Source organism: Pteropus medius, unplaced genomic scaffold (assembly GCF_902729225.1).
Source record: "Pteropus medius unplaced genomic scaffold, Ma_sr-lr_union100, whole genome shotgun sequence".
In the NCBI taxonomy this organism is placed as follows: domain Eukaryota; kingdom Metazoa; phylum Chordata; class Mammalia; order Chiroptera; family Pteropodidae; genus Pteropus; species Pteropus medius.
The window spans coordinates 27,933,633-27,952,207 of record NW_024354875.1 but is presented as its reverse complement, the minus strand read 5'-3'; the positions used below and the strand labels follow the sequence as shown (position 1 = coordinate 27,952,207).

Sequence of the window (18,575 nt, the reverse complement as noted above, 5' to 3'; positions counted from 1 at the left end):
AGGTGGGTTGATTGAGTTTTAACAGGTTCAGTGTACCTTCCAGATAACACAGAGGCAGAGCTTTAAATGATGAAAAAACCTTCTGGATTTTATCTGAGAATACTGCTTTAGTTATACATTGAAGTTCATAGGAAACATCATTATCAGCAAAGTTGTTACATCAAGTAAATGGGTTTTTTTTTCATATATTGTTCCCTTAATCCTTCAGACACGGGGCCAAGGAAGTCAAAGATAGGGGTTTGGTCTGTTTTATGGTAACAGACTGAATTCCTAACCACAGGCATTCATCTGGACAATGCATGTATAGGTACAGTGACAATCTATCTCACTACCTGGAAAAACAACCCCTTCTAGGGTCTGTATGACCCAGTCACAGGATACACAAACAAATACAGATACACTGTACACATTTGACCCTTTATACATGGTATTCTTCCTCTAAATTAAATGCAAAACAATTCTTTATTTACTCAAGTAACTATAACTACCTATTTCATGAAGGAAATGATTATCTTCAAAAATTAAAATATGAAGTTAAATAGTTTCACTAGTTTATTGTGTTATCTCCACCATTTGTGAAAACCTGCTTGCCACTAATTTTAATATTTACCATTATCTATTTTTGAAAAATAAATTCGACCACTGATTCTCTTCATTAGCTCAGCTTGTCTTCAAGAAAAATTCTAGAAAAAGTGAATTTTCTCTGGCACTACACTTTACCCTCATTCCATCCTTTTATAGTTACCCCTTGGCATTTGATAATTTTGTCAGAAAATCTCCACTAAAAATAGTTGTCCACAAGTATCCTTCCATTGAAATGACCCGCCCTCTACCTCTTCCCACCAGAAAAAGAAATCAGAGACCCTCAGTCTGACTTATTTGCCCTACTATGATACTGAGAAATAGACATTGAGAAATAAGTGGGCTCTTTAAATTAACACTGATGTATGAACGACCCATATACTTCCCAGAGGTAATTGTCTTTTGAAAAGGAATGCTTGTTAACGGTACTGAAAATATTAGTTAATTTAATTTTAGGCAACGTGAAAAAACTTTTAGCAGAGAAGCCTTTCTTCAGATTTAGAGTGGCCAGATTAACAAATAAAAATACAGAATGCCCAGTTAAATTTGAATTTCAGGTAACTAATGTATTTTTTTAGTGTAAGTATGTCCCAAATATTATATGGGATATTCTTATGCTTAAAACAAAATCTGTTGTTTATCTGAAGTTCAAATTAACTGGATGTCATGTATTTTTTGGGGGGGGCTACATTGTTCAGATTTCTTGAATCAGCATGGTAGTACTCGTATTCTCCATGGCTCCAGGTGGCCCTGACTCTCCCTACCTCCAATCTGCCAGCCACGCCCCAGCTAAAGAGTTGGCCTTTGGACACCATTGTATCCTCTGCCCGATGATCTTCCTAGAAAAGAGCAGCAATTGTCACAACAAATCAAGCACTCTTCCTGGTTAACTGTATAACATTTTAAAAACAACGTTGCCCTAGGGCTTTGAGACTTTACTGGGGGTGAGAATGGAATAGCAGGTGAGAAATATTTGAGAATTCAAGCAGAAGAAAAAAATAACTTGATTGTAAGCTTTAGTTGAATACTATAATAGTTTTTGAATTATTTATAAAGTTTTATTTAACAAAACATGTAATTGAATGACTTCAGCTGCCACCTGCTGTTGAGGATAACAAAAAGGAACTGTTTCTTAGCACTCAAGAAATGTTAGAAAATATATTAAGATGGAAGAACAGAAATGGATCCCAAAAACATTTTTGTCTTAACTACCTATTTCCAGTCATTCACCACTGACACCTGAGAAACGACATGGACACCACAAAACTGGAAAGAATGTAAGACATGCATTGAATTTTGTTTTGTTGCCTCACATGTTTATTAACATTTAGTTTGATGTACCAAAAATATCTTTAAATGAGATAAACATTAAAATGTGCATCTAGATTAGAGAAAAATCACTGTGGTCTGATAATTTTATGTGAGACTGTGAATACAGATGGTGGAATGATTGATCAATGATTAAAATATGGTTTACTGATAATTCAGAACAGTGTCTCAGCTCACTGCGTATGCATGCACACACATACGCGCACACAACGGACTTGACTCGTGGGCTTTAGAAAGATGTCCAGTTTTCAATGCTTCCATGTTCAACTTCCATTTTCCTCCACTCTAGGACTTAAAAAAAGTGAATCCATTAAGATCAGAAATACCTAATTCTCCAAGTCAAGGTCCAAGTAGTCGAAAAGTCTATTTCATAAAGTAGCTTATAAAAGGAATTTGCTTACATTCTAGTATTCCCAATATTGTTTTTTTCTACTTCCCAACTTACTTCCTTCACAGCCTATGCCCAGTACATGGTATGCATTCAATGATTATTTGAGTGAACAAATTTAATTTCACGTACCATGTGTTTCAACCCAAACAGGAATAGACCTGACTAAGGCTCTGCTTTGACAGAAGTACTGGACATCTGGCAGGCTCACTCTGTACAAATGTGTGATAATTATCAGCCGGTGGGCACTCAGTCTAGGTAAAACTATAATAGCTAGAGGGGCACTTTAACCCTGACCAGTGTACCACAACATTTCACAACCTGAGTTGTCCAGGCAACATTCATAAGAGTGAAAGGGGAAAGTCAGAAAACATAAAAATAACTATGAGTTCTTTTTTTCCCCCAAATTTATTTATTTATTTATAATTAATTAATTTTTTATGGTGACATTGGTTAACGAAATCCAATGTTTCATCTGTACACTTTCACAGTAAGGCATATATATATTTACACTGTGTGTTCAACCATAGTTAGATTTCTTTCCCTCACCACATATTTGACCCCCTTTACCCCATCCACCACCCCTCTTCCCCCTACCCCTTACCCTCTGGTAACCTCTAGTCTATAGTCCATGTCTATGTATCTCTGTTTGTTTGTCTTGTTCAATAACTATGAGTTCTTAAGAACACTAATGCCTAGACATTCAGTAAAGATGCTACCAAAGAGATGTACTATATTTTTCTTAGGAACAAAGTCTAATCATGCATGCCATGAGTCTAGAAAGGGTTTATACATGGATTGCATTATTTCTCTGAAATTCTTATCGAGGTAGGTATTTGGAAGGAGGGATTGTAACAATTTTTTCTCCCAGCATCTTGTGCTAAACTGCTACCGCTGGCTTCTTTTTTCTTAGGTGAGAATTGTACCAAGTAAGCCTGATTTTTTTTTTCTCCCATTACTCTCATAGCAATAAAAGGGAAAATGCTGACTCTACTAGCACTATTTCCCTTAGCTGCTACTTATAGCCACACAACTCCCACCTTCGCCAGCACCATTGGCACAAATGGTTTGTGTTGCCTGAGAGAGCACAGCAAGAGTAATAGCATTCATTCTGTCTGTATCTCTGTGGGGTTTATATTAAATCATTATTTTTATTTTTTTTAATTTTTTTTATCCCAGCCATCACCACGGGGAATAGAGATAACTACCCAGCTGAACTTGCCATGATTTTTGAAATAACTTATTTTATAGTTACCGTTGACATACAATATTATATTAGTTTTAGGTGTACAACATAGTGATTGGACATTTATATAACTTACGAGGTGATCATCTTGATAAATCTAGTACCCATCTGATACCATACTTAGTTATTACAACATTATTGACTTTATTCCCTATGTTATACTTTATATGCCATGACTATTTTGTAACTACCAATTTGTACCTCAAATCCCTTCTTTTTCACCAATTCCGCATCCTGACTGGCAGCCATCAAAATGTTCTGTGTATCTATGAATTTCTGTTGTGTTTGTTCATTTCTTTTTAAGATTCCACATGTAAATGAAATCATATGACATTTGTCTTTCTCGGACTGATTTCACTTAGCGTAATACCCTCTAGGTCCATCCATGTGGTTGCAGATGGCAAAATTCCATTCTTTTTTATGACTGAGTAATTTTCCATTGTATATATGTACCACTTCTTTATCCATTCTCTTACTGATGAACATTTAGGTTGTTTCCATATCTTACCTATTGTAAATGATACTGCAATGAACACACGAATGCATATCTTTTCGAATTAGTGTTTTCAGTTGCTTCTAATAAATACCCAGAAATATCTGTCTCTTTTTGTAGCCTTTGTTTTAAAGTCTGTTTTGTCTGATATAAGTATTGCTACCCCAGCTTTTCCTTTGCTTCCATTTTTATAAAATACCTACTTCCATCCCTTTACTTTCAGTCCGTATGTGTTTTTTCAATCTGAAGTGAGTCTATTGTAGGCAGCATATGTAAGGGTCTTCTTTTCTTATCCATTCAGCCTCCCTATGTCTTTCGACTGGAACATTTAGTTCATTTATAAAGTACTTGTTGATAGCTATGTAGTTATTGCCATTTTATTCATATTTTTATCTTTTTTCTTCTTATGGCAGTCCCTTTAACATTTCTTATAATACAATATTATATTAGTTTTAGGTGTACAACATAGTGATTGGACATAGTGATTGGATGGTGGTGATGAACTCTTTTAGCTTTTTCTTGTCTGGCAGGCTCTATATCTACCCTTCAATTCTAAATGATAGCTTTGCTAGGCAGAGAATCTTGGTTGTAGATCCTTACTTTTCATCACTTTGAATATTTCCTGCCAATCCCTTCTAGCCTGTAAAGTTTCTGTTGAGAAACCAGCTGACAGTCTTGTGGGATTTACCTTGTACATAACTAACTGATTTTCTCTTGCTATTTTTAAGGTCTTCTCTTTGTCTTTACCTTTGGCATTTTAACTTATGGTGTTTCTTGGTGTTGACCTGTTTGGGTTCATCTTGTTTGTTATTCTTTCTGCTTCCTGGGTTTCTATGTCTATTTCCTTTGCCAGGTTAAAGACATTTTCAGTCATTATTTCTTCAAATAGGTTTTCAATTCCTTGATCTCTCTTCTCATTCCGGTATCCCCGTGATGTCAATGTTGTTATGCTTGAAGTTGTCCCAAATGCCCCTTAACCTATCTTCATTTTTCTTCTTGCTATTCTGATTGGGTGTTTTCTGCTACCTTATATTCCAAATCACTGATTCAGTCCTCTGTTTTATCTTATCTACTGTTGATTTCCTCTAATGTATTCTTCATTTCTGACTGGTTCTTTTAAATGTTTCTATCACCATTTTTATGTTTTCTACATCTTTGTCGAAGTTCTCACTCAGGTTATAACCAGTGTTTTAAACTCTGCATCTGGTCGATTGCTTGTCTCTATTTTGTTTAGTCCTTTTTCTGGAATTTTGTTCTGTTCTTTTGTATTTCTTTGTCTCCTCATTTTGCTTGCTTTCTATGTCTTTAGTAGAGCTACTACATCTCCCAGTCTAGTAGAGTGGCCTTATGTAGTTGATGTCCTGTGGGGCCCAGTGGTGCAGTCTCCCTAGTCACCTGAGCCGTGTGTTCCAGGTGTATCTCTCATATATGGATTGATATCTCTGTAGCTGAGATAGCTCTCTCAATTTTTAATTGAGTGTGGGACCAGTCCATTCTGGTCTCTGCCCGTCCTACCAGTCTTAAGGTGGCTTCTTCTTTATGCCTTAGTCATAGGACTTCTGTTGAGCTAGATTTCAGGTGATTCTCAATGATGGTTGTTTTGTAGTTTAGTTATAATTTTGACGTGGTCATGAAAAAGGCAAACACAGCACTTACTTACTCTGCCATCTCGAGTGGCTGGCATTATATTATTTTTAGACTGATATTCAAAAAAATTTTGAGTAGACTTTTTACATTTCTACAGACAAGGTGGGAAGGAGGGTGGGGAATGTGGGGAAGATGAGCAACAAAGTGAAATTGTGGCTGAGGAAAAAGAAGGAAATGGAGAATAATCAAGGAGAGTTGGGAGAAAAAAGATGAGCAACGAAAAAGGGAAGGGTGAGCAGATGAGCAGGACTGGAAGTGAAACATTCTGTTCTCCAAGTAATCCAGTTTGTTCGAAACCTGCCAAATACACCCCAAATTTGTGCAATGCCTCCCTCATTCCCAATGAAACAGGCTTAGGAAGCCCACATTTGGCTTTTAGGGCCTAACACCTCACAATTGGATTCTTAAAATCTTCAAACACAGAGACACGGTTATGAATAGTTAGACTTATACTCTCTGTTTCCTTCCTATATACTCTCTAAATATCTATGAGCAGACTCCTCTCCTACCAAAGTAAGATAATTTTTTAACATGGAGGAGGTCTTTACTAAAGAATTTGACTTAAATAACTTGTATATAATTAAGGTTGACTACTATGTTCTCGATACAAACTAATCACAGCTGTTCAAAGAAATTCCCTTACATTATTTTCACTGTGATTATCAACAAGAGATCCTGAATTTTACAAGGTTTATCATGTGGGCTATCTACCATCCTACTTTTTATAACTATCTTTTCTCTAAGAGAAAAAAAATCCTAATGATACTTATGTTCTTCATGATAGACTACAGGCAGAGCCTTTGTCCGAATCTAAGTCAAAAAATGTTTAAGAGGTACTATGTTTTCTTATTATTTGTTTAATCAGTTTACTTCTCTGGTCATTGATTAGATGCTTTCCCTGCCAGATTAATTAGCTTTGCTGTGTTAAACAACCTTGAATTCTCAGTGATTTATAGACATGTTAATGGCTGTCATTTGGCTCTGGTGGCTCTGTTCCAAATGTCTTCCAGCTCCAGGTCTCAAACTGAGGGAGTAACCTTTCTCTGAGACATGCCATTTCAGGTCAGAGGGGAAAAGAACACGAGACTGGGCAGAACCACAACATTGCCTTGAAAACTTCTGTTTAATTGAAGACTATGGTGTCCTATCACATTCCATTGGCCAAAGGAATTCACGTGGTCAAATGACAATGAAACAAGGAAGTGCATTTCAGGAACCCTATATACCAGGAGGCAAGTCACATGGCAGCTGGGGGAGATGTATCATTCCCTAAGAAAGAGCAAATGATTGAGTGTATATCATAACTGAACACCTCTGAGGTGTTTATTTCACCCCTTCAAGTCCTTAAGACCTGCTGCTCTGTGCCATGCTTATGTATAGGAGTTTTTGGCAAGATTAATAATCTACCTGTTAAGGGTCTAGCCTCCCACCTTCCCCTCTGAGAGTTTATCACTTACCTAGAGCACCACCATCCCCTCCTCCATCTACATACCTCATTATGCACCATGCAACACTCTCCCCTGTCTCCTCTGCTCTGGGACTAATGCATTTAAGATTTTACCAAGAGCAAGAGAAGAAAGCATGGACTTTAAGCATCTTTTATTTACTGTTGTACTAAAACCTTACAATTTAATTTGCTTAAACTGATAGAGAAAAAGAAAAATATAAGCAGAGTACATGCAAATTTATATTTTAATAAACTGTGCCACCACATAATGTTTTCTAATAGCTAAGGCTCTCAGTCAAAATGTAGGACATATACATCTCAGTACTTCATAATCCCAAAGCATCTTCATACTCAGATATACATTAAGGACAAGATATGTCTTGTATTGAGAGGAAGTTGTGTGGTTTCCAGAGTTCAGGAAACAAACTGATGGTATAGCTAAAGGCATAGTCTGAAAATAGCAATTTCCTATGAGACTGGACCCAATGAATTATTTTGCCAAATACAATTTACCATAGGGCAAAGAAAAATAGGATTAAAGACAAAGTAATACCTATTAGAGCTAAATTTGAGTAGGAAAGTTCTGTGTAGAGCAGAAATACAAGCATGTGGGCTACAATAGCATATGTATGGTCAAGCACATTATGGGAACTGATTTGAGAGAGTCTACATATTTTTTAAAATTCATCAGATACTACCTCAAATATACTTTCATACTAGGATTATATTCAAAGTTAACGCCAACTAATGTGATTGGAAGATTACGTTCTATTTTGTTTTTCTAAGTATTTAATCCAATAATTATACAGTGAGGCAAAAAGTATGCCCCAAATTATATAACTTTATTAATAAAAAAGTGATGTGTTATGTATTTCTTGATTCCAAACATGCCTAGAATGCAGTGTTTTATTTTAGTTTACCTTATAGCACTTTTTTTCACACTCTTTGTGTTAATTTTTCATTAGTATGTGAAGTAAATATAGACTATCTATTAAAGAGAGTAATTACATAGTCAATTTGAACAAAATAGCTTACCGATGTTGGATTGGCAAAGGCAGTGGTGGATTGAGTAAATTTTGCAGTTTGTAGTTTATTATTATGATGAACTGAAAAATACTCTTGAAATACACAAATGTAGATGTAAAAATATGTTAGATATGTGACCTTATTTTAAATTTAATCTGCATGTAGCAGAAAAATTTAAGGGTAGATAATAAGGTTTTTAAAGAATGTAAATGTTTCAAACACATGTATGAAATATGTTGTTTAGTTAATCCTAATTATAATACTAAAAATAGGTTATTATTAAAAACAAATAAAATAAAGACATTTATCATAAACATATGAAACCAAATTTCTAGAAAAGAAATTTATAAAACAATATTTCCTAGGCTTGTAAAATTCTATGCAATTTCTTTCTTGGGTGTTAAAAAAAAGTTATGTGAGATCACAACTGTAAGAATAACATTTTATCTAGTTATTTTTATTATTATTGGCAGTAACATTCTTTCGTGAAGTGGGTGGCAGAAACATCACAAAATCAACTGAAACAGTTCTCCACAAATTGCCATGCCCAGATGGTTTATGTCCCCAGAATAGTAGTAGACTCTACAAGGAACTGGCAGTCATTTTGGCAGGAGTCTGTTTGTTTTCTCCTCAGTGTGAAAATCAAACAATTTTAAAGGCAAATTGCAGGTCTATGAATTTTCCCCACTTCAAATTATAGGGTATTAGATGGTCGAGATACGTAAATGTTGTATAAAATTATGTTATAACTTGCTGTTAGGAAACCTTTGGGGAGATTAATTGGGGCAAATGAATTATGTAAAGTAATTTACTAAATAAATAACTAGAAACAACCAGATTTAGCAAAACATAAAAAAGTTATAGAAGTAACTTTGAGTGTGGAAATATATTTCATCGGGTTTCAAGCCTGCATAATACAATATCTAAATTTAAATACTACGATCATCACCTTTTTCCCCTTTGGTGTCTTGTTTTTCAAATTTTTAAATATAGTCTCCATTTCTACCAAAATACTTTATTTACCAGATTTGTTTTGGGTTCCTCCAAATTATGTTATCCCTCACCCAAATCTACAATGGCATCAGAATGCAAAGTCATGGATATTGGGAGTCTCTGAGGAGGAACATTTGAACAGTCCCCCTCTTTCTCACCAAGATTCTGAACAAACAGAAAAATTAAATAGAGGACTAAGACAAATAAGTTACAAAATATCATCTTATAACCTCATAGACCTTTGTTTGGAGAACGCAGCTTCATGTGAAACCCCTGCTAACCAAACTCTAGAGTTAAGCAGATATACCCACCCAGGTCCAAGTAGTCATGGACAGAGGTGCTCCCCAAAAGACGTTGCATAGTAATTAACTTGTAAGAGGCCAAATTTATTTAAGTAAAAAGCATTTATAATGTTATCTAAGACTTTTGTGTAAAATGTCACAATGAAAATGAAATGCTTCATTCTAAGCTATTGTAGATATTTCTGTTTGTGTGGAAAAATTCAGGTGCCCAAAGCTGTCTGAACTATGAGACCACATGAGTGAAGCTTACTCTAAACAAACCTTCATCTGCACTACGAAGGTAACCACGACTATATTGCTCAGCAGTTTGAGCCACCTTGGTGCAAGAGTTTTTTGACTGTGATAAATGCTTAGTATAGTCCGACATGTAATACATGTGTAACCTTGTATGAGAAAGAGAGGTATAAAATGTCCAGAATCAAAAACCTCATCCAGTAGTAGAACATTTCTTATAATAATATATGTCATGAATTAGGAAAAGTCTTAGAAGTGATGCAGAATATTATCGATATTAACTTTCGATCTTACAATGCCCCCCCAAGAATGTATACATTGTAATTCGAATGCTACTGATTTAGCTCTTCCTTTTTATGTCAGTTTGATAACACCAGAATGTATTTTTCCTTCATTTGTTATTTGTACTTTCTAGTAAATGTCCCCTTCTTATTCTTCTTTCATCCACATTAATTAATATTAGTCATAATATTGCTATTACTTTACTATTTCTTTCCACTCACAAATTCTACTTTGCCTTTTTATCCCCCAGCCTCTGGCTTCTACTCATTTTCTTTTGTATTGTTTTTCTTGTCTTCTTTAGGAGTTTTTATCTAATTGGCTTCTACTTTTGTTTTGCTTGTCTTCCTAAAAAAAAAATCTTCCTTCTATTTTTCTATTGCCCACTATACTACTTATTCTCAACAATTTTAAAAATTTATTCTTTCAGATTTGTTGTCTGTTAACATATATTTCCTGTTATTTTTTGTTTCTAGCTATGGTTATTTAGTTTCTCTCTCTCTCTCTCTCTCTCTCTCTCTCTCTCTCTCTCTCTCTCTCTCTCTCCTTTTGTCTTCTCTTCTCTTTGTATTTTGTCTAAATACATATCCACATTCAACATATATCATCTCTTTGAAATCGTTTCTCACCAAGAAAGTTGTCTTATCTCTTTTGAAAGAAGTGAGCACTTCTCTGTCAACCCAAAGACATATTTAAACGTTTGTCACCATATAAAGAGAAAGGTGTGAGCCAAAACCACAGATTCTGTGAAGTTCCTCCCTTCCATATATAGTGAGTTATAGATTCATAAATTAGGACCATTTAAAGTATACAGTTATAAATTTTTACATTAAAGAATAAAGTTCACTTTCAAATGTAAATGGAAAGCTCATGATTCATTTCTATATTTTTTATCAAAGTATAACAGATTCCAAGTATAATTTAGAATTTTTTTATATTACTGGAAAAATATTAACATTAAATTTTTTGATGGTTTTTAGATATTCCATAAGTAAACTTATATGATAGGTTATTATTTTCAAAATGATTTTATTCTTCTAATTAATGTAACATGATTTATTTTTAATATTATTTGAATATAAAATCTACTTAGAGTTGAAGAAACACTTTTATTAACCTCAATATGATGTCATTATAATATGGGTTAAATTGTTCACATATAAATGTAATTCTAGTGTCTGAATTAATTTATAATTTTACATAATATATTGGAAGTGATCATATTTGTCAGTGTAAAATTCTTTTATCTTCCTGGTTCTTTACTTTTCCAGTTGACATTGATAGCCAGTGATCAGGAATATTTGCCTAGAGGGCTTTTTTCAAATGGACTATTTCTGGAGAATAGGAAGGCTTTTAGTAAACTGTTTCTGTTCCATCCACACAACTTTATGGACAGTGATCTCCAATATGGCACCCTGTAGAAGGCACAGATTGGCCACAACGGTCATATATATTTAAAATATACCTAAATACAAAATCTGAACATATACATATTAATGAAAATAGTTAATCAGTGAAATAGGAAGGATAAAACCAGATGGATGGACAAAAACATACCAGACAAATGCAAACGAAAAAAAAGGAGGAGGCATTTTATGATATCAGACAAATTTGTCTTCAGAGAGAAAGAAATTAAAGTGAGACAAGGACTATTTAAGGTAGTAAAGTGTTTGGTTCATGCCAAAAATCTGATCATAAGCAATATCTGTACTCCAAATAACATAACAGTAAAATTCATGTAACTAAAATTACAGGAACTATAAAATTAAATAGAAATACATTAAAAATAGACTTAAATTCACCTATCTCAACTCATAATAGATCAAGTAGAACGAAAGTAGGTGCAGTATATAAGGTCTGAATAAGATAAGAAAAAAAGTAAATTGAATTGAAATACACTGAACTCTACAGCTTTAAAACGAAGAATGAGCTTCTTTTCTGTGTTCTTGGGAAAGTCATTTAAAAAACAACCTCAATTAGGTCAAAAGGTAAATATCAATAAATTCCAAGAAATATAAATGGTACAAACTGCATTACTGGATTATAATGCAATAAAACTAAACATAAATAAATAAATTATCATTTGGAAATTTTAAATGCTTAAACAGCTCTTAAAGAAGAATTTAAAACTAAAGATTATTTTAATTTCTGGTTGGTGTGTTGGTTTAGTTTTTCATAAAAAGTTTCATATAAGTTTTTATAGTTCTAAAATTTTCTTGTTTTTTTTTGTGGAGATTGCATTTAAATTATTAATTATTTGAGAGAAATTTTATATCTTTATTACATTATATTCCTATCCAAGAATAGAACATGCCTTTCCATTCATTTATATTTACTTTTCAGTTTATTTGAAACTTTAAAAAACCCACATTTTGCTAATGAAAATTTCATTAATTGTATTTTCCCCCTTTAAGTGACTTTTCAAAGTTCACAGTAAAATTGAACAGGAATTCAGGCCCCACAATAGCACAGTCCACCATTAACAGCACACACCAGAGTGGTACATTTGTTACAATTGATGAACCTACAATGACCCATCGTTATCACCCAAAGTCTGTGATTTACATTAGGGTTCGCTCTTGATGGTGAACTTTCTATAGGTTTGGTCAACTGTGTGACCCGAAGCCACCATTATAGTATTATACAGAGTTCTTTGTATATTTAAGATAACAGTTCTTTATCAGCTTTGTCTTTTGCAAATATCTTCTGTGGCTTGTCTCTTCATTCTCTTGATAGTGTCTTTCACAGAGCAGATGTTTTTAATTTTAATTAAGTCCAGCTTATCAATTATTTCTTTAATGGATTGTGCTTTTATTAATTTTTTAAAAGTCATTGCCAAACCAAAGGTCATCTAAATTTTATCCTAATTTATCTTCTAGGAGTTTTATAGTTTTACATTTTATATTTAGGTCTATGAACCATTTTAAGTTAGTTTTGTGAAGGGAATAGGGTCTGGATGTTCAGTTGTTCCAGCACCATTTGTTGGAAAAAACTATCTTTACTTCATTTTATTGCCTTTGCTCCTTTGTCAAAGATCAGTTGACTATATTTATATGGGTCTATTTCTGGGCTTTCTATTCTGTTCTGTTTCATAAATGGTTTTCGGTTTTTAATTTCAAATTCCATGTTTATTTTTGCTGTAGAACGAAGTGATTGTATATTAACATCATATCTTGTAATCTTGCTATAATTGTTCATTAGTTCTAGGAGTTTTTGTTAATTCTTTTGGATTTTCTACAGAGATAATTATGTCATCAGCTATAAAGACACTGTTTCTTTTTCCTTCTAAATATGTATACCTTTTGTTTCTTTTTTTCTCTTATTTCACTAGCTAGTTCTTTGGTATGATGTTGAAAAGGAGTTGTGAGGGGGACAATCCTTGCCTTGTTTCTAATCTTAGTGAGAAAAGTCTGTTTTCTTCCATTTTATTTCTAAACACGTCTTATTTCTATAAAAAAATCTATTGAAGTTTTTATGTTCTTTTCAACCCAGACACCTTAATTGTCTTACTGCTTATAGGAATTTTTTCAGATGTTTCTATTGAGTGTTCTGGGCATCCAATCCTATTTTATGCAAATAATTATAATTTTACTTCCTTCATCCTTATATTAAAAAATGTAATTACTTGTATATAATTGGATTCATTTGTACTTCTAGAAAATTGTTAAATAATAGTGTTTTTATCTTGACTTTAATGAAAATACATCCAGAATTACTTTTTAAAGTTTGTTGCTGACATTGGGATTTGTATAAATAAATATATATTTATATTTTTAACATACTATGACAGTAGCATTGTATATTGGTGGAGAAAAGATATTCATTCAGTAATTAATGTTGGAACAACTATAAAAAATGGATCTCTACCTTACTTCATATAGAAAACAAATTCCAAATAGATCACAAATTTAAATTTATAAGATTAAGCCATAAAATATTAAAAATGCAAGAAAATACGATGTATGATGATATGTCCCTCCATACATGGATCCTCCGGGGACATGGGTGCTTTCCTGAGCATGACACTAAATCTAGACGCCAAAAAGAGTTACAGTTAGATCATCACATTAACATTTAAAAATGTTTAATGCTTTTAAATCTATAGCATAAAAACATCATAAAGTCAAAAAACATACCTTTTTTAAAAGGTCCCATATTGCAAAATTAAATGGTTGTGTCATATCTAAAAGGTACTATAGTTTAAAAAGGAATAGAAAATGAAAACATGGGCTCTTACTTAAACAGGTAGTCACAGAAAAGAAAATTAGCTCTTAAACATGAAAAAAAGTTCAACTTTTCTCATAGTTAAAAATACAAATTGAAACTATATTGCCTCATTTTTGCCCCAATCAGATTGGAAATGTTGACCATATGATAACACATTATGTGGTGAGGGTATGGATGAATAGGCACAGTGTTATATTGCTATCAAGAGAATCAGTTGGTGCAAGCTTCATTGACTAATTATGTCATTATATCAAAATTAAAGATTCACTTTTTGCACAGCCAAGTGCACCTTTAGAAATTAATACCATAAATATATCTATAGATATGTGAAAATATATGTATAAAACATGTTAATTGCAGCTTTATTTTTAAGAGCAAAAAAATAGAAACAACCTGAAAAGCCATAACTGGAGAATTGATTCAATAAATTATGGAAATACAAACAATGGAAAACCATGTAGCCAATAAAACCAAAGAGTTGAATCTATAAAAACTGACATGGAATGAACTCTAATACATATTTTTATGTGAAAAATGCAGGGTGCAGAACAGTTTGTACAGTAAGATACTGTGCATATGTGTTTTTAAATAGAATAAGTATACATGCGCTCATGCGATTAACATATACCTATTACATATCTAGAAAAATGTATGGAGACAGATAACAGTGGTTACCTCTGGAAAATTACCTCTGGGAATTGCGTGCTGGAGAACAACGTGGAAGGGAGAATTTACACTGTACTTTTTTGTTAAATGTTTTGACATATCATTTGCACATATTTTCTGTCAAAAACTAATTAGTTAAAAATAAACATACATACATCTATGCCATAATACTTCTCTCATGAGAAAAAGCATCGTATTTGTTATCCCTAAATTTTTATTTCCAAAAAAGTGAATGCCGTATTTTTCCTGATGCCTTATGGGAGAAGAAGAGTTTTCATTGATTTAAATTTACTGATGTAATTAACGTTCCAATCGTCCATTGACTGCAGGTAGGTTGTAAGAACCTCTTAAAGGTTTGTTAAGTAACCCAATAGACTGAGAGTACAAATTTAGATTTGAATCCCCTTTGCTTCTCATCACCCACTGAAAAATAGGGTCACAAACCTCACAGCAGTGCGAACCTACTTCAGTGAAATTTAAGTCTCTATAGGACTCCTCACAAAAGAGTTATGGCTGCAGTTTTTGTGTTTGTTTGCTTTTTTGTTTGTTTGCAATTCGTATACACCAAAGCTGGAATTAATTGCATCAGAACTCGCTGACCTTAATGAGTTAATGCAGTATCCAAATAAATCTTGTGGCCAAGCAGTAGTTTAGGCTCTGGAAAGTTTTGGCTTAGTAATATCTGTGAAATTTGAGCTCATATTAAATATGCCTTAAAAAATATATTTTGGATTTGGCCTCTGGCATCAGATCAGATCTGACTCTGCTATATGTAGTTGAGGGTTTTGCCTCAGTTTCTCATAATATGTTTAGCACTGTAAGATGATACAATCAGCAAGAATATTATTATTACTTTAGTGAAGAAAAACTCTTCAGTTCTTATTGAACTCATGGCACCCTCTCTTACTTCTGGTCATTGTTTCCTAAAATTGGAGAATCCTCTCTCACATCTTTAGCTATCATCTCCCACCTGCAGACCAATCTAGCAATTTCTTTCCAGTCTAGTCTTTCTCTCACTCTTAGTAATTTCAGTGGCATTTGTCCAACCTTGGATTGTCTGTTTCTCTATGTGTTCAAGTAAGCTGACCCCAGCATGGCTGATGACATGAGTAAGACATGGTTCTGGTTACCTCAGTCTCAGAATAGATGGAGACCAAATCAGGACAGCAGTGACAATCTGATTGGTCATTAAGGCTGGCTGCAGCAAACTGTTCTGACCACTTTGGCCAGGAGCCACTTGCCAGGACTCGAGGGTTGGATTTTACATCCTCTCTGAGACAGCTCCCTTTCCACTTCATTTTGTTGATGAGCTAACCATTGTCTCTAGGGGACTACAGCGCATCTTCTGGGTGGCTCACAGAGTAAACAGCCCATTAGGGACGTGTTGCTATTTAGCCTAATGTACTTTAATTAAGGCTGGACTTGAACCACTTTCTTAACTTATGGCACAGTTCCTATATCAGCAAAGCACAAGAATGAATAAACATGGAATACTTAACAAAACCTGAGATAAAAATCATGTCTGTTAAGCCAAACTCAAGGAAGCAGAAAGTATAATGGTGGTTGGCAGGGACTGGGGGAGGGGAAAATGGGGAGTTGTTATTTAGTGGGTATAAAGTTTCGGTTATGCAAGATGAATAAGTTCTAGAGCTTTGCTGTACAATTCTGTGCTTATAGTTAACAGTACCGTCTTACACTTAAATCTTTGTTGAAAGGGTAGATCTTGTGTTAAATGTTCCTACAACAAAAAGAATTAATATTTAGTAATTATATTTCAATTCAATTGGAAATAAAAATTTCAATTCTCTAGTCATATGTCATGACAAGAGTTTACAAATACTAAGTCTTCTCTTAATCTCCTTAAAATCAGCATTTTTTTTTTTTTTAGGACCTACATATGCAGAGTAAATGGTAATTAAAATGTGCAGGATGACAAGATGGAGCAAACAGTGCTTGTACCACCAGGACCTGACAGCTTCAACTTCTTCACCAGAGAATCTCTTGCGGCTATTGAAAGGCGCATTGCAGAAGAGAAGGCTAAGAATCCCAAACCAGACAAGAAAGATGATGACGAAAATGGCCCAAAGCCAAATAGTGACTTGGAAGCTGGAAAGAACCTTCCTTTTATTTATGGAGACATCCCTCCAGAGATGGTGTCAGAGCCGCTGGAGGACCTGGACCCGTACTATATCAATAAAAAAGTGAGTGGTTTTTATCAGGCATATTTTGCTGCTAATTGCCTACTGCATACCTTGGACTTTTATAGCACCAACACAGGCTGAATTAGCACAGAGTCTTAAGTATCCTTCTGTTTAAGAAATGACACATATTTGCATGTGTTTTATGCATATACATGAGACATAAATTGATTATATCATAACAAATGGAGCTGTCTGTCCCAAATGCACCATGACAGATACCTAAAAACAAATATAAGTTATAGGCAGCTAATTTAATGAATTAAAAACTTCTCCCCAGAGATTGTATTTACTATAGAATGTTATATGTTTTCTGCACTTGAAAATTCTGAAGTTATCACAAGTTATAAGGACTTCAAAAATATTAGTGTTAATTTCTCATGGAACAAAATTTGATGTGACAACTGTTTTCGATCCCTATATCACATTATATGTAATAAATCTATTAATTTCTGGAACATTTCTATATAAACTACAATTTTAAAAAATTATTCAATCTTTTGGTAGAAATATATTTATATTGGTAAGAATTAACAAAAATATAGTATTCTGAAGAAGCTATAAATGATATTTGAATGCCTGCATTTTCTGTATCCATGCCTGAAATTGTGCACTCCATCTTTCATTAAGACCACGATTTCACCAAATCAAGAAGAAAACCCTACAGAAAAAGATAAAATCAAAAAAGATTATTGTATTAATTTTAGGTTGAATTTATGATTAGTTAATTTGCAACATTTTATTATCTTTTTCATCTGATACGTTTGTGAACTCTTGGTGGAAGCATAGAGCACAAAGATTGTAATTAAGCAGATGAAAGTTTTTAGTTGGACGTGGGCCTTAAAATATCCTAGACTCTCTTTTGTTGCTGTAACAGTTCTTGACATGAAGTTGGTCCATGTTGAATACATAAGTTCAGCAATTTTCATATGTAGATTTAAGATAGTTTTGTACATCACTTCTCATTACTATAATTTCAGAGATAAAAACTACACAAAAGGATGACCAGCACTGTTAACTTTTTTTTTCTTTTAACTTTCAGGATATAGCCAGTTTAAATGTAAAGGCACTTTCCTTTTTTAAGAATTGGTTTGCCCATTTTATAGTAAAGGAAGAGATAATCATTTTCCAAAGATATCTTTTCCTTTTATTTAACTTTGCTTTTTAATATAATATTGCTAAATCTTAGTAGGTTAAAGATTAGTACTTTATCATTAAATCAGTACTTTGGAATATAATTTAATATGCTATCTGTAAAGCTAAAGCCCAAATTAAGGAAACTATGAGGGGTTTATTTGTTTTAGGAAAATAAAAATGCAATCTAGTTATTTAAACATTTTGACTTCTTTAAAATTACTTCATTATTGAAGTAATGACTCTGGTGTGTTCTAGAGAGAAACCCATTCACCCCATAGATTAGGTTAGTTTATTGATAGATATTGGACATACCAGCCTATTCAAAGACTGGGTTGGGGGCTTGACCCCCAACAGGCTTTTTTTATACTCAGACACCCATCC

General features: G+C 33.5%; 1 protein-coding gene across 1 annotated transcript in view; it reads left to right on the top strand.

The window, feature by feature from the left end:
- Positions 1-18,575, top strand: part of SCN1A (sodium voltage-gated channel alpha subunit 1) — a 126,559-nt gene that overhangs the window by 41,792 nt on the left and 66,192 nt on the right. The window contains exon 2 of the mRNA XM_039855415.1: positions 16,748-17,060. Within this exon, the coding sequence (XP_039711349.1) occupies positions 16,797-17,060 (264 nt within the window). The 5' untranslated portion in view covers positions 16,748-16,796. The remainder of the gene's footprint in view (positions 1-16,747; positions 17,061-18,575) is intronic.